Genomic DNA, 24,990 nt, shown 5'->3' with positions numbered 1-24,990 from the left:
TTGAAATTGAGTTGTTGCGGGTTTAAAAGAAAGAGTTGCTATTGGAGCATACCAGATCACATGTTTTGAGTTACGTGAAGTGCGAGACCATTGCATTATGGGTGAAACTGACATGGTGGAAGAAAGAAGCCAACGATAAAGCATGAGAGAGAGTTCATTAATCTGCATGGTCTAAGAGGGCGCACACGGTAATTTATGTTTTAATTCTGTAAGATTTATGTATATTGTTGTAATATGTGAGTTTACATGAATGATGTTGTGTGTAGAGACTGATGTTACTGGATTCAGAGTTGTCGCACATGTTCATATGCATATCAGTGGACATTTAAGTGAGAGACTGTGAAAAGGACTCTGAGAAATGCATATTTTAAATGTTACATGTTTTATTTCTTGTAGTTTTCACGGTGTCTACTGCAAACAGAGAGAGAGAGAGAGAGAGAGAGAGAGAGAGAGAAAACAAATAAAGAGCAAAGACATCAGTATGAAGCGTGGCTATCATTTTATTTAGACCAGTGCAGCTACAACTTTGTTTATATTTCTCTGAAATAAGACAGATCTTACTCTACTGAGCATGTGTCAGATGTCATTGTTTGTCTTTATCAATAAAGTTTTCTCACTCTTCAGTTCAAGAGTCTCGTCATGTTTTATTTCATCATGTCGAGCCTCTGGAGGAGTAAAACAGCTCAGCAGAGCAACATTCACACAACATTTGTTTTGAAGTCTAGTGTAATATTTAAGTCTTGTTTCCACTGACAGTTCACCTTTATCAGGTTTGTGTCTCCACTGCCGAATGGTGCACTTGAAAGTTGCGGTCAAAGTCATGCTTTGGAAAGGGTACCTAAAAAGTGGTACGTTTAGCTTTTTTTGTTCCTTGGGCAGTGGAAACAAGACAAAAAACGAGTGCTGTACTGAACCGGATCATAGCCCTCAGTGGAAACAGGCCATAAATGCTATATGTTCATTTTGACTCATATATTTTGATGGTTCTCTCCTCAGACAGAAGCAGAAGATGTCACTAATAGTGAAGATCTGGAGACGATGTAAATAAGTTTTAATGTTCTCATCTGGTCAAATAGTAAAATAAACTGAACGGTAAATTCCTTTCCAATAGGTGTGTAATGATTCCTGTATTCGTCCTGAACCATCACTGTACAGGAGTCACGGTTGGGTTCATGCTCTTTCACGGCGAATAGTCAGTCCAGATGTGTTAGTTAAATTAGAGAGAAAAGACCACAGCAGTGCAGCAACTAAGAAGCTTTTGCATCTGAAAACACGAGATGCAGCACTCACAAATGGTTCCGCCATGTTGCTGTTGTCAAGCCAACTTGTTAAACAGAAGATTTCAGCGGTATGTGTTTCAGTGTTGAAACGATAAAATCTTGACACTATTAATAATCACTGTGTTTTCAATAAAATTAAGTGCTTGCTCAAGTGCATTGGTTAAATTTTAAAGCACTGTTTGACTACTAGCATGGTAGGCATTACAAAATTTACTTCAAGTTCAGTGATGAAGATTAGTTATGAAAAAATCTAGTGTTCATTGTGTGCAAATCATCACCTTAAAATTATAAGGGACGGAGGGCCAGGACCATGCAGCGGAGGTGTACCTGGAGCGTGGAGCTTTTATTCAGTAGGCACTGAGAGTTCAGATAAGTCCAGTGGATCAGAAGGCTTTGGTTCAGGAGGCATTGGCAGTTCATTTAACCTCAGTTGTTCAGGAGGCTCTGGCTTAGGAGAAACTGGCAGTTTATATAACCCCAGTTAGTCAGGGGGCTCTTGTTCAGGGGGCATTGACAGTTCTTATAACCCCAGTGGGTCAGAAGGGTGTGGTTCAGTAGGCATTGGCAGTTCATTTAACCCCAGATGGTTAGGACGCTCTGGTTCAGGGGACACTGGCAGTTCATATAACCCCAGTGGGTCAGAAGGCGTTGGTTCAGGATGCACTGGCACTTCATATAACTCCAGTGGGTCAGAAGGCTTGGTTCAGGAGGCACTGGCAGTTCATATAACCCCAGTGGGTCAGAAGGCATTGGTTCAGGCGGCACTGGCAGTTTATATAACCCCAGTGGGTCAGGAGGCTCTGGTTCAGAAAACACTGAAGGGTCACATGTCTCTGGTGGCACTGAATAGTCACCGGCTCTGTCACTCTGTGACACTGGGACTCTGTGACACTGGCTCTGTGACACTGTGATGCCACATGGGTCAGGCGGCACTGGGAATTACACGGCTCTGGGACGTCACACAACTCTAGCAGCCATTTCCGGGATTCAGGTGGTGGCTCTGGTCATTCATGGGACTCAGGTGGTGGCTCTGGCCATTTGTGGGCTTCGGGAGGATCTGGCACCCCTGGAGGATCTAAAAGCTGTTGCAGTGACGGAGGATCTGGCAGCTCTAGAGGAGGTGGTGGCAGCTCTGGCAGTCACAGCTCTGGCAGTCACAGCTCTGCAACTCAGGAGGTGGTGGTCATTGTTGTGACTCAGATGATGGCAATTCAAGAACAGCAACAACTATAGGAACTATAACAGGAGCAGACTTGGAAAAGGAAGCCATCTGGGTCACCTGCAGATTGGCAGTAACCACCATGTAAGTCCGCCTCTTAGTTGCAGCCATTTTGTGAGCTTTTTAATATGAATCAGTTTTGTCTGACAGACTTCCCCTAACTGGGGGGATGTTAGTGCAATAATACCCACAGTATGAAGTGTTGGTTCCTGGGTCCATGTTTGAAGAAATTCAAGAAATGTTCTGAGGAGGTGCTTACTGTACCAAATTAACAGTAACAGTAGCATTCAAAAGTTAGCATAGCAAAATTATTTTATTTCTGCCATCAAAGCTGAGCGTCTTTTATTATATATAGATATACTGTAAGGAAACAATCCATAAAGCGTCCAAACTACTATTTGCTAAGAAGGAAATATATGTACAGTTTGTTTACGGTGTTCGGAGAAAAATACGTCATATTCAGTCACTTCTCAGAAAGGTTTGCAAAAGCAGTGTGTGTCAATCAGCCACAAAAGTGCTAGATGACGACACGCATCAACACTGAAAGATGTTATTTTAGCTGACAGTAGAGTTTCAGATGACTTTATACAGAGCAGCCTCACACCAGCGCATCTGTCAGCTCATCACTGAAGCCATTATGAAGAGTTTGTCTTTCATATCTGCGGACTGAAAGAGTTCTTGAAGATGTTTCACAGATTCTGCTTCTGTTTGTGTTTGTGGCGTCTGGTTGGTGAGTCACAATTATCTGTATAATTAATGTTTAATTCTTTTCTTGTATGATGAATTAATGGTTTCATTTATGGAGCGTCAAACAAGTGTACATGACGATTGTTGATCGTGTTGTTTTACATTCACGACTTCGATGTACATGTAGCTAAAATCTTGTATCATGGGTTTTTATCATTTATTTTAACCCTAAATGATAACCCTAAGGCTGATAAGAGCTTGTGTTTGTTTGATTGAGTGTGTATATAATCATGAAGAATAATCGATTTACTCAGCAAAAAATACAAATCTATGGGCTTTTCACTAGCTTTGGGATGCAAGCTTTGTGGTTAAAAGTATAGAAATGTCTTATTATTACTATTATTTTAGAAAATGACAGATTGTTTTATTAGTTAAGACTCTTCTTTCCTCATCTGGAAACATTTAGAGCATTTGTAGCTCCACTGAAACTGCTGTTCAGAAGTCACTACTGAACACTATGAAAGTCCACTGCTTGTTTTTCTTATTGACTGAGAGAAATTGACATCTTGGTTTCTACGTTTTTTTTTATCAGGAATTATGAGGAAATATTAGTGCTGGAAGTGAACTGGTCGCCTCTAGCCACCATCACTCCTGATCTTGTCACTCCTGTTTTAACAAACACCTATGAAGCGACATTCTCCTCCTGTTAACTTCAGAAGCAAAAGCATGAGTAAACTTCCTCTTTCTCTGCATTTCTGCAGTATAGAGCTATGTTTCCATCCAAAAATGCGAATGAAACCTGGATTATCGCATTAAAGACGTGCGAATAAAGCAGCGTTTCCATCCAACGAGTCAAAGCGAACAAAATCGTCACTTCCTGATTAACTGGCGCCAAATATCAACAGTGAAAATTGAATTTACTGTGGTAGGAGAAGCTGCGTCAATCTTTTCTTCATCTAATAAATGACTTGCGCCTCAGAAGGCAATCCTGACACGCAGTGAACGCGCGGTGACGTTTGAAGGTGTCAGACGCGGAGCACAGACTCTCTTAATTCTGGAGGTCATTAATATAATAACACTAATACTGAAACGGTAAGGCGTTTTAGAATGACCAAAACAACAGTTCAGATGGTTTACAGTGTGCTCAGCCTGCTGGTTTGTCCATTTACGCACATTTTCATCATCACATGATCTCTTATAACAATATCACATGACCTTTTTTAATGCGCACACTGAAATTTGTGCGGTAAAAGTGTTTCCATCGTAGTTTATGCGCATCTTTTCTTATCGAATTAAAAGTTTATCCTATTCAGTTATGCGCATACGTTTTTTGGCGCATTTTCAAAATTTATGCGCATCATGGCGTTTCCATCAATCGTTTTTTTTATGCGCATATGTAAAACACGCATAAAATAGGTGGATGGAAACATAGCTAGTGTGTGCATATAGGTTAAGTAGACTGAAGACTAGGGCAGCAACACCAAGTGTGCCACACGCCTGCTTTTGAGTGAAGGTCCCGGCCGTTAGATTACACTAACAATAACGATCACATCTGATGATGGAAATCATTGAGCCCAAGCTCGTAGCCAGCCTGGTGTGATAGGCGGTTCTTTATGTTCAAAAAGTAGACCTTTTTGCATTTATACGCCTCATTTTCTATATAATTACGAGGTTTAAATGCTGCATTTTAGTGACATTGTAAGCACAATTTTTCACTGAATTAGCTTGTCGGATGGTCACCATAACCACACTTTACACCATTCATACATTCTCCTTCGGCTTAGTCCCTTTATTCATCAAGGGTCGCCACAGCGGAATGATCCGCCAACTATTCCCGCATGTTTTACACAGTGGATCCCCTTCCAGCTGCAACCCATCACTGGAAAACATCCACACACACTCATTCACACACACATACACTACGGCCAATTTAGTTCATCAATTCACCTGTACCGGAGCACCCGGAGGAAACCCACGCCAACACGGGGAGAACACGCAAACTCCACATAGAAATGTCTACTGACCCAGCCGAGGCTCGAACAAGCGACTTAATTCTACAGTGGCGACCCCTGATTAATAAAGGGACTAAGCTGAAGGAAAATGAATGAAATGTGAATTAAAAATATTAACTTCTTATTTAAACGATTAAAAGTATTTTACAGATGTTTCAAGGTTTATCAAGCCAACATCAGGTGATTTAAAGCTTTAATCTGACAAACTCTGTTCTGCAGGTGGAGAATATTATTATCAAGTGCTGAAGGGAAAATCAGTCACTCTGAGCCCTGATCTCACTGAACTGAAGAATGATGATCAGATTCAGTGGAGGATTAGAGACACTTTAATAGCAGAAATCAATGTAACGGCAAACAGATTCTCTGTATTTGATGGTGTTCTTGATGGGAGATTCAGAGACAGACTGAAACTGGACAATAAAACTGGATCTCTGACCATCACAGACATCAGAACTGAACATGCTGGAGTTTATAAAGCACAGATCAATCACATGTTCAAGCGCGTTATTCTCAAAGTCTCTGGTGAGTTGAATATTTGTTTCATCTGTTTTCTTTTTTAATCACTAAGTACAATATAAATCTACAATAAATGTTGCATTGGTGCGTCTCCTCTGTTGTTTTATTACATTAATATTTAATGCATTCAGACTGTAAACTCTTAGTATGGTGAATGTTGATATTTGTTCTTATTGTGTTTTGATGATGAAGATAAAATAGAAGTGAAGGGAGAGAAATCAGTCACTCTGAGCTCTGGTGTCTCTGAACTGAAGAATGATGATCAGATTCAGTGGATGTTTGGAAATGGAGCCACTTTAATAGCAGAAATCAATAAACAGACCAACAGATTCTCTGTATTTGATGATGTTCTTGATGGGAGGTTCAGAGACAGACTGAAACTGGACAATAAAACTGGATCTCTGACCATCACAGACACCAGAACTGAACATGCTGGAGTTTATAAACTACAGACCAACTCTGAAATCAACTCTGTTAGACTGAGAGTTTCGGGTGAGTTAAAATGATTTTGATCTAATCAGCACAAAGACACAATTACTAATCCAAACATACTTTTGTTTTTGTAGAATAATGATTAATAATTTCTAATTTACTTTTGTAACCCATCAAATGACTGACTTAATCTGTCTCTGTTAATCATAATCTGGTTCTGTTTCTTCTTCATGTGTTTGGTTATACAGGAGACAGTAAAGTAGTGTCTGTGAAAATGAGGAATTCAGTCACTCTGAGCTCTGGTGTTACTGAAATGATGGATGATGATCAGATTCAGTGGCGGTTTGAAGATAACTGGAGGTTTAGATTTAAACACACTTTAATAGCAGAAATCAATGTAACGGCTGATAGATTCTCTGTATTTGATGATGTTCTTGATGGGAGATTCAGAGACAGACTGAAACTGGACAGTAAAACTGGATCTCTGACCATCACAGACACCACTGGTGAACATAACGGAGATTATAAAGTACAGAGCAGCTATATTAATATTACTTTCCATCTCATTGTCTATGGTGAGTTATAAATGTACTTCATCTGTTTCTTTTTTTAATCACCAGGTCTAATTTTAATCCACACTCTTTTTTGCTGTTTTGTGTATTTTTTTTGCTATTTTATGATATTAGAATTAATAAATTCATAAACAGCAATAGAGCTTTAATGAGCTTAATCTGACAAATACCCTGTTTCTGTTTGTGTGTTTGATGATTCAGATGAAATATCAGTGACGGAGGGAGATTCAGGCACTCTAAACTCTTGTTTCACTGTAATAAAGTATAATACATTGATTTACTGGATGTTTGGAAATACTTTGATCGTTGAAATCTATGACCGAAACAACAAGTTCAATTTACATGATGATGTTCTTGATGGGAGATTCAGAGACAGACTGAAACTGGACAATAAAACTGGATCTCTGACCATCACAGACACCAGAGCTGAACATGCTGGAGTTTATGAACTTCTGTTTGACCGTGTAAGAATAAGGAGTTTCATTCTCACTGTTGGTGAGTTTAATATTGGTTTCACGTGTTTTAATTATTCCAGCTGAGAAACAGATCAACAGAAATATCTTATTTAAACAATACTGTGTTATATTTTAAAAACACAGATTTTAAAAAGTTTAACTCTGTCCCACATGTTCAGGTACAGCAGAGCTGATATTAGTGGATGGCAGTGCTGATATGAAGCTTTATTGACTGATCTGAGCTCAGTTTGATGTGTTTGTTCCTCAGACTCTGTTCACTGCTGTGGTCCTACTGAAGCTGCGATCCGATTGGTCCTCTCTGCTCTGGTGGGCGTGGCTATTGTCATTATTGTGCTTTATGACATCAGATCCAGAAGAGCTGAACAAGATCAAGCACATATTGACGCATCACAAACCTGAATGATGATGTCAGAGAACTGCTTTCAGTCATTTCAAGATTTTAGATGAACCTGATGATTCTGATGCAGCTCATGTGAGGGTTTGTTATAAATACAGCAGCAGAATTAAAACACAAAGCTTTGCTTTCATTTAGTTCAGTAACAGGCTTTACCAATTAACATTTTATAAATGATGGAATTTTTCATGTTCCTCTTTTGTAGTGTGATTTTATTACATTTCTCTAAAATAAGACACAGATCTTACTTGACTGTGCATTTGTCAGATGTATTTGCTTGTCTTTATCAATAAAGTTTTCTCTCTCTAATCTTAAAGTCTCTTCATATTTTATTTGATTATGTCGAGCGCCCTCTGGAGGAGTAAAACAGTTGAGCAGAGCAGAAATCTTCATCTTCATGATCTGCACAAACATAAATCATGACGTCATTTCACTTCTAATCTTCATTTATTTGTAATGGCTTTATATTTTCATTTGCTGATCTTTCCACCCTGAAAGATTTCAGATCAAACTGCAACACGAGCATTAGTGCTATTAAATGTGTGTTGAAATAAAAGATGGCTTATTCACTGATTTATCCTCTTTAACTCTTGTAGGACTTTAAAGGTCTTTCAGATCACTTCTTAGCACACTTTATCCTGTCGTGTTATTATTGTGCAGATCAGATGTCCATCCTATCAAGATCCTTTCATTGTTAATTGTTTACGTTGTCATTCAGCCGATAAAATGATTGTGTTGTTAAAACTCGAGCTGATCTTGGACATTTCCCCGTTTTACAGAGCGATCACACACCCTGTTAAAAAACTAACACACTTTGCTGCAGGTTACAGCAGTCCTGTAATGATTATCTTCACCAGCAGAGGGCGCTGAGATGTTCATCAAGATTCATCGCTCACCACCGTGAAGAAACCTGGAGAAGAACAGGACACTATCAGCTAATTGCTAATTAGCAAAAGACAAACACGCTGTTATTAAAGGTAGGCACATACTTATTATATTGAAACTGTTCATGTCTGTTTTAAAGTGTGGTATAAACGTTCACAAAAATGTTGCATCTCAAGTCAATAATTCATTGACAGCAAGTGGGTTTAGATAATAATATATTCACTTAATGATTGTATTCGCTACATTTAACCTGTACATTTGCAGTAAGTGTGTACTCTAAACGAGGTTTCAGTTATTTTCTTATTTAAGGACATATTTTCCCACAAGCACAAATATAAGAGTCTCTCGACAGTTCATCCAGCAGGTGGCGCTCGACGCTTTACAAGCTGTTTCTGTCTTTGCTCTATTGGAGACTAGGGTTCAAATATTGTCGAGTGTTCATATTTGCTCTTTTTTCTTCATCTGCTGATGTGGTTTGATCTTTCTGCTGGACATTTGTCATCATGTCAGTTGATTGTGGTTGAAGTGTTTCTGTGCTTTATTTCGCTTGTTTATATGAGCCTCTTATTTTTACAGTTCATACAAAAAACAAACAAACAACAACAACAACACAACTTTACAATCGAGAAAGTGAATCCATTAACAGTCAAATAAGAGTTCAGGGTCAAATATCATGGACACAACAGTAAATAACACACCAGTAGATGCAGATATCAAATCAACACTCATGAGGCGTTTCTCTCTTCTGCTGTTAGTTTCCATTTAAGGCCAGAATTCATCTGAATAAGTAAGATCAGAGCTTTTTATGATGTTAAAGAAGATTGTTGAGTGAACGGAAACAGGTTATAGGAGGGCTCACATTAAATCAGATAAACATCTCAGTTAATTCTGGAGAATTTTCACACATTTTCAGGGCTGCCATCTTGAGCTCTTCAGTCAACTGATGAAGAAAATGTTCCTCAAACTAGTTTTGCTCTGTTTGTGTCGTCTGGTTGGTGAGTTCTTAATCTCTTTTATTACAGTTCTTTCAGCAGTAGATTCAGTGTTTATTTGTTCTAATAGTTGATTAAAAAGCTCCATCATTAGCTTTAATTGTGAAGTGATTCTTATCTGAAGTGAAAGTTTTCTGTGGGTAATGTTCAGATCAACTTCAGTTCCTGCAAATTAGAGTTTTATTCTGAATCAGCACAAAGATCTGATTATTAATCTACATATTATGTCAGTTTTGTCATTTAAGCTGATGATCTTTTCTGTTAATATTGATCTAGTCTTATATATCCTTCCTATAGCAGTTGATATAATGGGCTGTATTTGGGTGTGATGTCTAAAGCGCAGGGCCGGCCCATGGCATAGGCAGTGTAGGCAAATGCTAAGGGTGCTGTACATCCAGGGGGGCGCCAGAATGGGGGGAAGAAAAAAAAGTGTAACTTTCACAAATCTTTAACAATAATTTAACTGCATAGTGCAAAGCTCACTAAGTAGTAGTAGCATTACATAATGATAATAGAGCCTAATCACCTAAGACACCCCCTCCATTTGAATAATTAGACTTTACCTGCTATACGGTGTTCGTTTTTTTGATTGGTCAACAAGCTCAACGTGTCAAAATGCCCCAAACTGTCTGGTGCGCAGAGGAGGCAAAAAGAAAAGAAGAGGGAGGTAATGCTACAATAAAGATGATTATTTTGCTGTATCCAAGCGATGATTGATAACGCCATTAACAATTAGCGTGACGCACACCTGTCAACCCTCCCGTTTTAGCCTGCTATCACGTTTAATATTTCCATATTTCCCCCATATGTTTAATCTTTATATGAAAAGTGAAAGTAGCATCAATACAGAGCCGATCTCAAATGTGACAGAATTGCAAGAGCTGATCAAGATAATTATGCTTTCGCTTTATTTTGGCTTGAAAGCACGTTAAAATATAAAAACGTCTGCATTCACTTTCTTTCCATTAAAGATGTGCGTCGATCATCGCAACCTCTGAATTCAGTGTGTGCATGCTGACTGACGGACGCGCTCCATATGATTAACTGTTCCCAGATCAGCTTCTCTACAAGCCATTTATAGAGGAGTGAAAGTTTAAGATACTTTGGTGATTCGGGTGTGTGTTTAAACAGACAAATACACTTAATAATATGTAAACATGTCCGTCCTGCGTGTTTTATTTCCAACACAACTAATTTTCTCTTAAATGAGCACAAACAGTTACTGAAGTAGTCGAATGCTTTCATTATAGACCTTAAAGTGACACCTCTGATATCAAACTAAACACAATGAGAGATTCATTTGCTGCTCTTCACTAAATAACTTTAGCAACTTTAATCAATATGTAAATACAGTAAAAAGTGAAGTAGATTTTAAAGCTTTATTTAATTTCTGTATAGGCCATTGATTTTAATAGGCTAAACCTTTTTATTGTCAATATTTTCTAATGTTTATCTATCATTTGAAGCTATTTGTTGTCCCATATTTTTTACATCCCAACGTTGACAGGTATGGCATGACATGGTTGCTAATTAATAAATAGCTATAGTGCTATCTGTTAGTTTTAACGTCAGCTAATGTTATGGAAGGGTATAGATGTTATTGAAAATAGTAACTGTGATGTAACTACCCCCATCATACCTTCCTCAAGCAAATGTGTAAATATTAGATCTATTCAGCAATACCGTTAATTGCATTGGCATATTTATCTGACGTCACCATCCCACTCGTAAGCGCTTTCCTGTTTATTTGTTTGTTTTTCTATTGTGGGCGTTGCGCATAGTTCGACTGTGCAATTCTGATTGGGTAGAACGAAAGAGTGCTCACTCAATTGGCTAGTAAGACTATCACACACAGACGGCAGTCGCACATTTGCTCTGGGCAGGGGAAATTAAATAATACATATATATTTCATATCGCAGCCTCTTTCAAATCGTGATTATTCACCCAGCCCTAATATTTTATTGATCAAGTTTAAGAGTCTCTTTAACACTATAAGATATTTTTGTTATTGTTTTGTTTGATTTTGACTATTAAAACTATTTGCCTCAGTAGCCTAATGTTAGTCAATTAAAATAGGTTAAAAAAGTGGTCAAATACAAAATAAAAAATCATATGGTGATACTTTTGTTAGATGTATCGCCCAGCCCTTCTATTTAAAGGCCAGTCTGTGTGGATCTACAGCAGGGGTGTCAAAGTCAGTTGCTGAAAGGCCAGAACCCTGCAGAGTTTAGTTCCAGCCCTGCTTCAACACCGCTATCTGTAGGTATCAAACAAACCGGAAGCACTCAATTAGTTTGATCAGGTGTGTTTAATTAGGGTTGGAACAAACCTGTGCAGAGCTGCGGCCCTCCAGGAACTGGCTTTGACACCTGTGGTCTACAGCATAGAGAATAGAACCGGCTGCTGCAGGAGCTGAGAGAGGATCACGTGTGTTCTAGTGATGCTCACGAAAGCTCTTCATTTGCAGGAAGTGAAAGGATGTCGTCACGTCGCTCAACACGCCAACATCCGGTCGCTAACCAACACCGTCACTCACTAGGGCGGGGAAAAGGGTGAAAATTAGGGGCCCAATGACGGGCAGTAAAATAATAAGACAACAAATTTAGAGTGCATCTGTTTTATTATATAGCTTTGATTTAATTATAATATTGATGAACAGAAGAGTGTTTTAGCTTTACTCTGTTAAATCTGGGAACTCTTGGTAATAATTCAGACTCGTTATGCACAACACGATCAGGATCAGAAATGATTTATTAGCTGATCTCATCAGGTTGTTCTAATAGGCTGAGTCTTATAGGTTTATGGATTAAACAAGCTTGTTTTCAGCGTTCCTGACAGACTCCTACAGCAAATAGATTCACAGTATTGCATAAAACTCATCATCACAGACCTGAAGAACAGCAGAAGAATCTCCTTTCTTACTCTGAATGACCTGAGATGATGAAGAAAGTGGATTCTCTGATATAGAAATAACTGAAGATCTGTTATTAGAGATTACATTGAATCAAATTAATATGAAGGTCAAAACTGAACAACAACATCATCATTACCTTCAGAATAATATTCACTTCTCATCTGAATGATTCAAAGTGTTTTAGAGATCAACATCATGTGATTTAAAGCTTTAATCTGACAAATTCTGTTCTGCAGGTGGATTTTATTATTATAATTACCAAGTTCTGGAGGGAAAATCAGTCACTCTGAGCCCTGATCTCACTGAACTGAAGAATGAGGATCAGATTCAGTGGAGGTTTGGAGATGAAGACACTTTAATAGCAGAAATCAATGTAACAGCTGACAGATTCTCTGTATATGATGATGTTCTTGGAGGATTCAAAGACAGACTGAAACTGGACAATAAAACTGGATCTCTGACCATCACAGACACCACAGCTGAAGATACTGGAGTTTATAGACTACTGATAAACCAGATGAGCAGGAAAGTCTATCTTACAGTCTCTGGTGAGTTGAATATTTGTTTCACCTGTTTAGTTTCACTAAGTACAATATTAATCCACATTAAACGTTGCATTGGTGTGTCTCTTCTGTTGTTTTATTACATTCATTTAAAATAAAGTAACATTAAAGTCTTAGTATGTGAATGTTGATATTTGGTCTCTTTGTGTGTTTGATGATGAAGATGAAATAGAAGTGATGGGGAAAAAATCAGTCACCCTGAGCTCTGGTGTCTCTGAACTGAAGAATGGTGATCATATTCAGTGGAGGTTTGGAAATGAAGACACTTTAATCGCAGAAATCAATAAACAGACCAACAGATTCAGATTGTCTGTATTTGATGTTCTTGATGGGAGATTCACAGAAAGACTTGAACTGGATGAGGAAACTGGATCTCTGACCATCACAGACATCACAACTGAACATGCTGGAGTTTATAAACTACAGAACAACAATGAAACCAACTCTGTTAAGCTTATTCTTTCAGGTGAGTTAAATATTAGTTTGATCTGATTTATATTTTAATCAGCGTACAGGTACCGTTTTTAACCCAAACCTGCTTTTGTTTTTGTTTTATTTCATTACTTTCAAATGTAAATTTACTTTTGTAAACCATCAAATGACCGTCTTAATCTGTCTCTGTTAATCATAATCTGGTTCTGTTTCTTCTTCATGTGTTTGGTGATACAGGAAAGAGTAAAGTAGTGTCTGTGAAAATGAGGAATTCAGTCACTCTGAACTCTGGTGTTACTGAAATGATGGATGGTGATCAGATTCAGTGGTGGATTGGAGATAAAGACACTTTAATAGCAGAAATCATTCAACAGACCAACAGATTCTCTGTATTTGATGATGTTCTTGATGGGAGATTCAGAGACAGACTGAAACTGGACAATAAAACTGCATCTCTGACCATCACAGACATCAGAACTGAACATGCTGGAGTTTATAAACTACAGACCAACTATATTGATTTTGCTTTCCATCTCATTGTCTATGGTGAGTTACAAATGAGTGAGTTTCATGTGCTTTACTTTTTTAAATCACCAGGTGTAATTTTAATCCACTTACTTTGTTGCTATGTTGTGATTTTATATATATATATATATATATATATATATATATATATATATATATATATATATATAAAATTAAACTTTTAACAGCAATAGAGGTTTAGTGATCTTAAAGGGCCATGACACCCCCCACTTTCAGTTCAGGTCTACCTCAGAATGTTTTCAAAAGATGCATCCAGCTTATACCAGCCTAGGCTGGTTGGCTTGTTTTAGCTGGTTGACCAGCCTGTATTTAGAGGGGTTTTGGACATTTCCAGGCTGGTTTCCAGCCATTTCCAGCTTGGTCTTAGCTCAGGCTGGAAAATGACCAGCTAAATCCAGCTTGACCAGCCTGGTTTAAGCTGGACATAGCTGGTTTTGGCTGGGCTCCCAGCCTGGCTAGGCTGGTCAAGCTGGTTTTAGCTGGTTATTTTTCAGCCTGACCAGCTAAGACCAGGCTGGAAATGGCTGGAAACCAGCCTGGAAATGTCCAAAACCCCTCTAAAACCAGGCTGGTCAACCAGCTAAAACAAGCCAACCAGCCTAGGCTGGTTTAAGCTGCTTTTTTCAGTAGGGTGTTCATATAAACACTATAAATGAGGACTTTTCCTTCAACCCCCGGGTCTGAATGCAGACCCTTAAGCCATTAGCTCCATCTTTAACCATTAGCTCTGCTGGTAATCTGGAGAATTTAGGCGAACACAGCAGCACGGCGATGTGTCTAAATGTGAACGAACTCCTGATAAAAGACAGATCCGCCATTCTCCAGTTTTCGTACAGCTCTCCTGACAAAAATGCTTGCTGCACACAAACAGCTTTGCTGTATCGGCCCTGACAGCATCGCGGGGAAAAACATGCAACAAACCCCGTGGATCGTGGAAACAAACACATACGACCCTGAACAGCTAAATACTGTGTGCCGTGGGTCCCTGAATGCGGTCTCACCCCATCATCAACATAGGGTGTCACAGCTTGGCTCTGGCAGGTTTGCCTTGCCTTTGGAAAGCACATGCAGTCATGAATAATTAAGAAGCCGGCTCTTCTCATAGGATAAGAAAAGTCCGCTATGAATAATAATGAGAAACCGACGCGTCATCTTTGCACTTAAAGTTTTGCGCTACGTCGCCAATTTTGATCCTGCCCCAAAAATCATTTTAAACCCGGAAGCTGAAATTAGCTGACGAAAGCTGCGGTCACACTTGACTTTTCCTCCCATAGACTTCTATTCATACGCACGCGAATGCGTCAGACCGGAAACGCGGGGTCATGCGTTAAGTTTCGCAGTTCGCTGCGGTGCAAAGTTCAAGCTTTGTGAACTCTGACCTGCGAAACCGCATGACTTGACTGCGTGAGACCAATCGAGGATCAAAACAGGACCTCTCTGGACAATTTAAAATATGGAGCAAATCGCTTGAATTGTTTAATGTCTAATCATCTTGTTTAATCCCGCCCCTTTTCGCAGCGCCGTACGACAGAATTTCGCACACACAAAGCCCAGTGTGACCGCAGCTTAAAGCTCAAAATTATCCAGTTTACCCCGCAAATAAAGCTGAGAGATGCTAACATTCTTAACTGATGCTCAACACACACAAACCAGTTAACATCTCCAAAAGTACTCGAGGGTTTCTTGAACCTTTAATCTGACACTGTTTCTGTTTGGTGATGAAGATGAAATATCAGTGAAGAAGGGAAAATCAGTCACTCTGAGCTCTGGTCTCACTGAGCTGAAGAATGATCAGATTCAGTGGATGTTTGGACATAAAGGCACCTTAATAGCTCAACTCAATTGGCGCAACAGATTCTCTGTATTTGATGATGTTCTTGATGGGAGATTCAGAGACAGACTGAAACTGGACAATAAAACTGCATCTCTGACCATCACAGACACCAGAACTGAACATGCTGGAGTTTATAAACTACAGATCAACAATACTGATTTTACTTTCCATCTGACTGTCTGTGGTGAGTTATAAATGTGTTTCATCTAATTTATTTTTTAATCACCAGGTGTCATTTTAATCCACACTTGTTTGCTAGTTTGTATATTTTCTGCTGTTTTAAGATATTAAAATCAACTTTCATAAACAACAATAGAGCTTTAATGATCTTAATCTGACGAAAACCCTGTTTCTGTGTTTGTTGATGAAGATGAAATATCAGTGAAGGAGGGAGATTCAGTCACTCTAAACTCTGATCTCACTAAACTGAAAAAATATGATCAGATAGAGTGGAGGTTTGGAGATGAAGACACTTTAATAGCTGAAATCATTCAAGAGATCAACAGATTCTCTGTATTTGATGATGTTCTTGATGGGAGATTCAGAGACAGACTGAAACTGGACAATAAAACTGGATCTCTGACCATCACAGACACCAGAGCTGAACATGCTGGACTTTATAAAATACAGACCAACTATTTTCGTAATTCTTTCCTTCTCGTAGTCTGTGGTGAGTTACAAGTTTTCTTTTTTCCGAACACTTCATCTAACTTGTTTGAAACCTTTATAGGTTTCTTTCTTCTGTTGAACTTAAAACAAGATATTTTGAAGAAAGCTTAAAACCCGTCTCTCATTTTAGAGCCTGCATCTATTGAAGTTGTGAATGAGACGGTCTAGCCTACAGAGGACTGCTCTCGTCACCTAGCATTAGTTGCCCTTTATTAGCGATGGTAACGTTTGTACTCAAAAGAGATTTGAAAGCTTATATTAACCAATCTAAAGGCAAAACAAGTTTCCCAAACTGGATAAATATATTTCCTTTGATCCATACATGTAGGCTACACACAACAATATCAAGTGTCTATAAATCACTTTCACAGTCTTTGTGTTTTTACCATGTTTACTTTGATTTCCAACTAAACTGAAACCTAATTCACACATTAACTGTAATCCAGAGTATTCTTTATAAACTTACTAGCTTTATTAGCGCATAATGAATCTTGTGGTGTTTGACGCAGTGAAGGATCCTTCAGTCGTATCCTTCATTAGTCTGGAAATGAAGGACGCTGCATTCGAGGGAGACTTTTAATCAGACTTTGTTGCGCCGCAATGATTCAAACTCCTTTAAACGTGTCTTTCGGAGGATGCAGCTTCTTAAATGAGACACAGCTAGTGTCTTCCAATGTATTTGTTTTTCTATGGATGTCAATGAGGTTTGCAGCTTTCTTCAAAGTATCTTATAATGTGTTCAACAGAAGAAATAAACTCATAAAGCTTTGGAAGCACTTGAGGAGTGAGTAAATGCTGAGTAAATTTTCACGTTTGGGTGAACTATCCCTTTAATAATTGACAGATTTGTTTAGTGGTAAATCATTTTAATTTGTCCCACATGTTCAGGTACAGCAGAGCTGATATTAGTGGATGGCAGTGCTGATATGAAGCTTTATTGACTGATCTGAGCTCAGTTTGATGTGTTTGTTCCTCAGACTCTGTTTACTGCTGTGGTCCTACTGAAGCTGCGATCCGATTGGTCCTCTCTGCTCTGGTGGGCGTGGCTATTGTCATTATTGTGCTTTATGACGTCAGATCCAGAAGAGCTGAACCGAGCTGAACACGATTCTCTAAAGTAATGATGATTCTGATGCTGATTTCTCTAAAATAAGACACAGATCTTACTTCACTGTGCATTTGTCAGATGTATTTGCTTGTCTTTATCAATAAAGTTTTCTCTCTCTAATCTTAAAGTCTCTTGATGTTTTATTTGATTATGTCGAGCGCCCTCTGGAGGAGTAAAACAGTTGAGCAGAGCAGAAATCTTCATCTTCATGATCTGCACAAACATAAATCATGACGTCATTTCACTTCTAATCTTCATTTATTTGTAATGGCTTTATATTTTCATTTGCTGATCTTTCCACCCTGAAAGATTTCAGATCAAACTGCAACACGAGCATTAGTGCTAATAAATGTGTGTTGAAATTAAAGATGGCTTATTCACTGATTTATCCTCTTTAACACTTGTAGGACTTTAAAGGTCTTTCAGATCACTTCTTAGCACACTTTATCCTGTCGTGTTATTATTGTGCAGATCAGATGTCCATCCTATCAAGATCCTTTCATTGTTAATTGTTTATGTTGTCATTCAGCCGATAAAATGATCGTGTTGTTAAAACTCGAGCTGATCTTGGACATTTCCCCGTTTTACAGAGCGATCACACACCCTGTAAAAAAACTAACACACTTTGCTGCAGGTTACAGCAGTCCTGTAATGATTATCTTCACCAGCAGAGGGAGCTGAGATGTTCATCAAGATTCGTTGCTCACCACCGTGAAGAAACATGGAGAAGAACAGGACAGTATCAGCTAATTGCTAATTAGCAAAAGACAAACACGCTGTTATTAAAGGTAGGCACATACTCATTACATTGAAACACTTCATGACTGTTAAAGTGTGGTATATCAGGCACTGATCAGCTCGCTGGGTTGTTTTGAACACAATGTTAAACGTTCACAAAACTCAATAATTGAATAATTGAATGAAAGTCAATAATTCATTCACAGCAAGTAACTTAATGATTGTATTCGCTACATTTAACCTGTACATTTGCGATAGTGTGTTATTGAAGGACATATTTTCCCACAAGCATAAATATAAGAGTCTCTCGACAGTTCATCCAGCAGGTGGCGCTCGACGCTTCACAAGCTGTTTCTGCCTTGCTCTATAGACAAATTACCATGTTTGTAAACATTCAGGATGCGCGCGCAGGAAGGTGGCAAACAAAAAATGGGAGCGCCAGCATTTACAGTGAGGGGATGACATCCGATGCGGTACAGAGTTTGTTGTTGTCTTAGAAATAAGATATATTGATTTCAGCGTATTATAACAGCTCGTCACCCAGTGATAAACACAGTGATTCGGCAAGATTAACGGTAAAGTGAGCGGCGTTCATCTGACAGGTCCATTTGCAATAGCGCCCTCCCAATGGATATTGGATAAGACGAAATGGCCAAGCATCCAGCCCCAAATATACAATCTCATTGAAGCTCCAAGCGATTTCACAAGAGAGAAGTTAAAGGCCTACAAGCCTTTGGATGCCAACAATGTTGTTCCGTGTGGTCATGTGCAGGAAATAATGTTCCATGATTACCAGATTCAAAACTATGTAGTGCTAAACACCGAAGTTCTGCCCAGCCAAAGACAAGGAAAAAAGACGTGACTATTGTCCTTATTCTTCAATGCGGAAGTGTTTCCGTTTCACTTCCGATTCAGCTGCCTATGGAAGAAATGACTAGGAATAATAAACGGCAGAAAACGGTCACACTACTTACTCTACGAACAAGTGTTTGCGTGACAATACAGACAAAGTAGAATAATATAATAAGAAAATGTCAGTTTGCAACACCAAGCAGCAAAACGAGCTGTTTTTAACGTGTAACAATGAATGGAAGTAAATGAGACCGGAAGTCTCGAGCCAAAATGATTCAAATGGCTGCGCCCACTCGTACGCGGTGAATAGGGCCTGGGTACTCATCAACAAGCAAAACGACTGCATTCTGACAGCGAACTAAAACTGTAACGTTACAGCAGGCTATGTGAACTTACACACAGAGGGAAAGTTGGTTTTATATTCGCACATTCAGACTTTCTCCTTAATTATATAATGTCATAATAGTATTATTTGCAAACTCTAAATAGCGAAATAAAATTAGCAGCCAATGAATATCAAAATACAACATTGTTTACAGTCAAATAAACAGTGTTAATGTTGTTTTCAAGTCACACTTGCAGGTTATTTCAGACTGAATATTCAAAGTGCCGTGGTAAACAATATAGGGAGTGTGTCACAAGTTGTCACTGAATGAATGTGTGAATATAAAACCTTAATATCTTACACTTTCACATTTCATTCTTAGCATTCAGTGTCCGCAGTTTAATTAGCCACATGTAACTGTTTTTGCTGAAATCATTGCTGAAATCAAAAATGAGTAATGCGTATGATTCAGCATAACATGAGCTTACCTGATATAACATAAGAACTGCAGAGTCCAGCATTTTTAATTAGGTCGTCACTTCATTCAACTGCCTATTAGCCAAATACATCTGCAGTTGGCATTAAAGCAGTGTGGTGTACTGTAAAAGTTAAGTTTTCGAATTTGGCATCCTACCGCACAACACGACATGTTTGCTATTGCAGCCGGTATTTTTTTTTGCAACCGGGGACCCGTGTGACGTCATGTGTGACGTTGGTTGGTAATTCATGTATAGGAGACTAGGGTTCAAATATTGTTCAGTCTTACGAGTGTTCATATTTGCTCTTTTTTCTTCATCTGCTGATGTGGTTTGATCTTTCTGCTGGACATTTGTCATCATGTCAGTTGATTGTGGTTGAAGTGTTTCTGTGCTTTATTTCTCTTGTTTATATGAGCCTCTTATTTTTACAGTTCATACAAAAAACAAACAACAACAACAACAACAACACAACGTTACAATCAAGAAAGGGAATCCATTAACAGTCAAATAAGAGTTCAGGGTCAAATATTATGGACACAACAGTAAATAACACACCAGTAGATGCAGAAATCAAATCAACACTCATGAGGCGTTTCTCTCTTCTGCTGTTAGTTTCCATACAAGGCCAGAATTAGGGCTGTGACGGTAACGGATTTTCTGTTACCGCGGTGATGAAGCAAGAAATCATGCGGTATGTCGGTTAACCGCGCATATATATTTATATATATATGAAATCGCTCTACAGAAAATAAGCATTTTTAACGCACCGCTGTAATTTCTATATCCCAATCCCTTTATCAACATTTTTAATACAAGTTATTATTTTAAAGATTATGACATGAGAATATGATTTTACCTCAGCGCTGCACTTTTCTCCTTCGCCCTCGCGCTGAGTTCAGGTGACGGAGTGCTGTGAAGTAGTTAAACTATAACTATAAACAGACGCGCATCTGCGACCATGGTGATGAGTCAACAATCGCATATATTTTGACTTATTTAAGGTAGGCTATAGGCTATAATAATTGTGTGTAAAGAAGTTTATAAAAAATGTAGCCAATATATCACAGGGGTTTGTGTAGCAGCAATTACAGTGGAGCATTATCCTTTTTTCCCGTGGAGCGAAACAAACACTGCACAGCTGTGTAGCGGATGGAGACGCACAAAAATATACAATTCAGATATTTTTTACAATTAACGCATTTCGTTTTGTACAATTTGTATCTTAGTTTTTGTCGGTCAGTAATCTACAAAATAAACAATAACAACTAAGAAACTTTGAGGTGAAGCGATGTGCCTCAGGGCCTATCTACTGAAAGGGTTACCTACAACCTTAACGTCCCTGCTATGTAGCGCATATATAGCCTATATATACTCCATTTTAGGTAACCCATTCAATAGATAGACCTCATCAATGACATATTAAGCATGGACATTTAAAGGATAAGTTATGCTTTGCGCTGTGAGCTGCCTCCATGACTTTACACATTAAAGTAATAATCAAGTGTGCGCAGGTTATGTACCTCATGGAGTCACTCTCTTAATATTGGATATTTAAGAAGCATCAAACGCTGGTATGAAACAAACTCTCTTATATCTGCTGGTGCTGCTATTAATACACAGATCTCGGTTATGCTGGTGCAGCCGTTAATACACGGTTCAGGTAATCAAAAAGCCAGCTCGCCTACATGATGTTTAATTATGGGTGGGTCGCAGGTGGATAAGTTCAATCATTGGTTATGCAGACCACTTTGCCTAAAATATCAAAAAGTTCAAACACTTTGATTAAACTAAAGCAAAACTGACCGATCAATGGATGTTTGTCATGAAGAGTGATAATATAGGCTGCTCTTTTAATTTTGATCATACAGTTAACAAAGATTCCATATTCCAAACTGAATATTTCACTTTTATTTTATTTATATTACGATTGTATTTAACCGGTTTGTGTTTTGGCCGCGGCATATAGCGGACCCTGAGGCACATCGCTTCACCTCAAAGTTTCTTAGTTATTCTTGTTTATTTTGTAAATAACTGACCGACAAAAACTAAGATACAAATTATACAAAAACAAAATTCGTTCAAAGAATATTTTTCTTCCGACGAAAATATCTGAATTGTATATTTTTGTGCGTCCCCATCCGCTACACATCTGTGTGTTTGTTTCGCTCCACGGGAAAAAAGGATTTAATTAATGCTCCACTGTAATTGCTATACAAACCCCTGTGATATATTAGCTACATATTTTTAAAAATGTCTTTACACAAAATTATTATATGCTATAGCCTATAGCGTACTTTAAATAAGTCAAAATATATGCGATTGTTGACTCATCACCGCGGTCGCAGCTCACGCTTCTTTTTATAGCTTCTGTAAAAAAGACCTACATTTGACCAGCATTTTAGCAAAGTCTATATTAATATACTGATATTCCTGTGCCAGTTTGACACTGTAAATTAAACTGAGGAGAGTTTAACTACTTCACAACACTCCGTCACCTGAACTCAGCGCGAGGGCGAAGGAGAAAAGTTCAGCGCTGAGGTAAAATTATATTCTCATGTCATAATCTTTAAAATAATGACTTGTATTAAAAATGTTGATAAAGGGATTGGGATATAGAAATTACAGCGGTGACTTTTATTCCTTTTATTTAGTTTATTCTGTTTTTCTATACAATCCTGAAAGATTCACAAGCAAAAATAAATAATAAACTAAAATGGGCGGTGATGACGGTAATAACCACATCACCGCGGTTGACATATTATGGCGGCGATGCGGTTATCATCACACCCCTAGCCAGAATTCATCTGAATAAGTAAGATCAGAGCTTTTTATGATGTTAAAGAAGATTGTTGAGTGAACGGAAACAGGTTATAGGAGGGCTCACATTAAATCAGATAAACATCTCAGTTAATTCTGGAGAATTTTCACACATTTTCAGGGCTGCCATCTTGAGCTCTTCAGTCAACTGATGAAGAAAATGTTCCTCAAATTAGTTTTGCTCTGTTTGTGTCGTCTGGTTGGTGAGTTCTTAATCTCTTTATTACAGTTCTTTCAGCAGTAGATTCAGTGTTTATTTGTTCTAATAGTTGATTAAAAAGCTCCATCATTAGCTTTAATTGTGAAGTGATTCTTATCTGAAGTGAAAGTTTTCTGTGGGTAATGTTCAGATCAACTTCAGTTCCTGCAAATTAGAGTTTTATTCTGAATCAGCACAAAGATCTGATTAATAATCTACATATTATGTCAGTTTTGTCATTTAAGCTGATGATCTTTTTCGTTAATATTGATCTAGCCCTGAATGAGTAGTGCACAGTCTGCCATCTTTATATCCTTCCTATAGCAGTATATATTATGGGCTCTATTTTACTGATCTAAGCCTGATGTCTAAAGCTCATGATGCAAAAGCACTAAGGGCGTTACTGAATCCACTTTGCTATTTTAAGGATGTAAAAAATGGGCTGTGTGTTGACCCATGGTCTACAATTGCTGTTCTTATTCTTATAATGATTTTAGGTATTATTTATTTTAGAATAATGTGCATTAAACCAATCAGAAACTCATATCTCATTCCCTTTAAGAGTCTGGGGGTATAGGTCGGGTGTGGTGGTGGTGATCTGTAAGGGAAGAGCAGGGGGTGGGGATGTGGGGTTATGTTGGTGGAGGGAAGAGTCAGGCCATATTCAGTGCTCCCTATGGCCAGTCTGCGCAAGGATAAAGTCCAGCTACAGAATTCTTCCATTCGGCCTCTTTACTTTCCACTGTAAATGTCAACAATGTAAAACAAGCGCACGGCTGTCCAACAAGCTGAAAAAAGCTGATGTGCAGAGTGACGTTTGTGACTGAAAGGCCACATCTCTAAATTAGTCATAGCACCAGAATCTCAATTTAGTGGAATAAACATTGAAGAAACACTACAAAATAGCAATTTACTGCTTTCTAGTTTTCTATAAGCTCAAGACACTTATTACAACTTTCAAAAATGACTTTTATGCCCGCTTTGAAAGAGACGATACAGAACCCTACACCAGGAACACTACCTCAACCGACCACTCACCTATCACACTCACCTCCTCAGAAGTCTACACCGCACTGAGTCAGATCAATGTGCGTAAGGCTGCTGGACCAGACGGTATTCCTGGGCGCGTCCTCAAAGCATGTGCAGAACAGCTCGCTGGGGTATTCACAGACATTTTCAACCTGTCACTTAACCTAGCAACTGTGCCAACATGCTTTAAAACCACCTCTATTGTGCCAGTGCCCAAACACTCCAGCCCAACATGCCTGAATGACTACCGCCCTGTAGCACTCACACCCATCATCATGAAGTGCTTCAAGCGGTTGGTCCTGGCACATCTGAAAGACTCTCTGCCATCCACACTGGACCCACATCAGTTTGCCTACCGTGGCAACAGGAGCACAGAAGATGCTGTTTCCATAGCACTGCACTCTGTACTCACTCACCTGGACAATAAAAACACTTATGCACGAATGCTGTTTGTTGACTTCAGCTCAGCATTCAACACTGTCATACCCTCTAAGCTAATGATCAAACTCAGAGACCTGGATATCAACGCGTCTCTCTGCAACTGGGTTATGGACTTTCTGACTAACAGACCTCAGAATGTTAGATCAGGCCACATCTGCTCAACCACCGTCACACTCAACACTGGTGTACCACAGGGCTGCGTGCTGAGCCCCTTCCTCTACTCCCTTTTTACCATCGACTGTAGGCCTGTGAACAGATCCAACACCATCATCAAATTTGCAGATGACACCACAGTGATTGGTCTAATCAGCAATAATGATGAGACTGCCTACAGGGAGGAGATAGCATCTGGCCACCTGGTGCACCGACAATAATCTGCTCCTTAACACCAACAAGACCAAGGAGCTCATTGTGGACTTCAGGAAGGGACGAACAGGCTCACATGATCCCATCCACATTAATGGGATGGCCGTTGAGCCTGTCTCATCCTTCAAGTTCCTGGGGAACCACATCTCTAAGGACCTTTCCTGGACCACCAAGACCTCCAGCCTGGTCAAGAAGGCTCACCAGTGCCTATT

At 38.8% G+C, this 24,990-nt stretch overlaps 2 protein-coding genes across 3 annotated transcripts; both read left to right on the top strand.

The window, feature by feature from the left end:
* Nucleotides 1-3,131: 3,131 nt before the first annotated feature.
* On the top strand, nucleotides 3,132-7,817 carry LOC130216328 (uncharacterized). Its single transcript, XM_056448216.1, has 6 exons — nucleotides 3,132-3,229; nucleotides 5,418-5,720; nucleotides 5,907-6,206; nucleotides 6,395-6,721; nucleotides 6,920-7,213; nucleotides 7,442-7,817. Exons 1-6 carry the CDS (start codon nucleotides 3,184-3,186, stop codon nucleotides 7,591-7,593), a joined length of 1,422 nt encoding a protein of 473 aa, XP_056304191.1. The 5' UTR covers nucleotides 3,132-3,183; the 3' UTR covers nucleotides 7,594-7,817.
* Nucleotides 7,818-8,490: 673 nt separating this feature from the next.
* LOC130215450 (uncharacterized) lies at nucleotides 8,491-17,604 on the top strand. Of its 2 annotated transcripts, XM_056447257.1 has the most exons (7): nucleotides 8,491-8,565; nucleotides 12,617-12,928; nucleotides 13,107-13,409; nucleotides 13,613-13,921; nucleotides 15,646-15,939; nucleotides 16,126-16,425; nucleotides 17,402-17,604. In XM_056447257.1, the coding sequence occupies exons 2-7, from the start codon at nucleotides 12,898-12,900 to the stop codon at nucleotides 17,524-17,526; spliced, it is 1,362 nt and encodes a 453-aa protein (XP_056303232.1). In that variant the 5' UTR covers nucleotides 8,491-8,565; nucleotides 12,617-12,897; the 3' UTR covers nucleotides 17,527-17,604. The 2 variants fall into 2 exon arrangements, with proteins under 2 accessions (XP_056303232.1, XP_056303233.1); XM_056447258.1 differs by lacking the exon at nucleotides 8,491-8,565 and having other exon boundaries at nucleotides 12,523-12,928.
* The last annotated feature ends 7,386 nt before the right edge of the window (nucleotides 17,605-24,990 follow it).

Source organism: Danio aesculapii, chromosome 22, assembly GCF_903798145.1.
Source record: "Danio aesculapii chromosome 22, fDanAes4.1, whole genome shotgun sequence".
NCBI lineage: Eukaryota > Metazoa > Chordata > Actinopteri > Cypriniformes > Danionidae > Danio > Danio aesculapii.
This window is presented reverse-complemented; position numbering and strand designations above follow the sequence as displayed.

Bases quoted from the DNA above. Each gene is read 5' to 3' on its own strand.
- LOC130216328 (XM_056448216.1), top strand. From the start codon at position 3,184: ATGTTTCACAGATTCTGCTTCTGTTTGTGTTTGTGGCGTCTGGTTG. The intron at 6,207-6,394 runs GTGAGTTAAAAT...TTGGTTATACAG, and splicing joins TGTTAGACTGAGAGTTTCGG to GAGACAGTAAAGTAGTGTCT. The intron at 6,722-6,919 runs GTGAGTTATAAA...TTGATGATTCAG, and splicing joins TTTCCATCTCATTGTCTATG to ATGAAATATCAGTGACGGAG.
- LOC130215450 (XM_056447257.1), top strand. From the start codon at position 12,898: ATGAGCAGGAAAGTCTATCTTACAGTCTCTG. The intron at 12,929-13,106 runs GTGAGTTGAATA...TTGATGATGAAG, and splicing joins AGTCTATCTTACAGTCTCTG to ATGAAATAGAAGTGATGGGG. The intron at 15,940-16,125 runs GTGAGTTATAAA...TTGTTGATGAAG, and splicing joins TTTCCATCTGACTGTCTGTG to ATGAAATATCAGTGAAGGAG.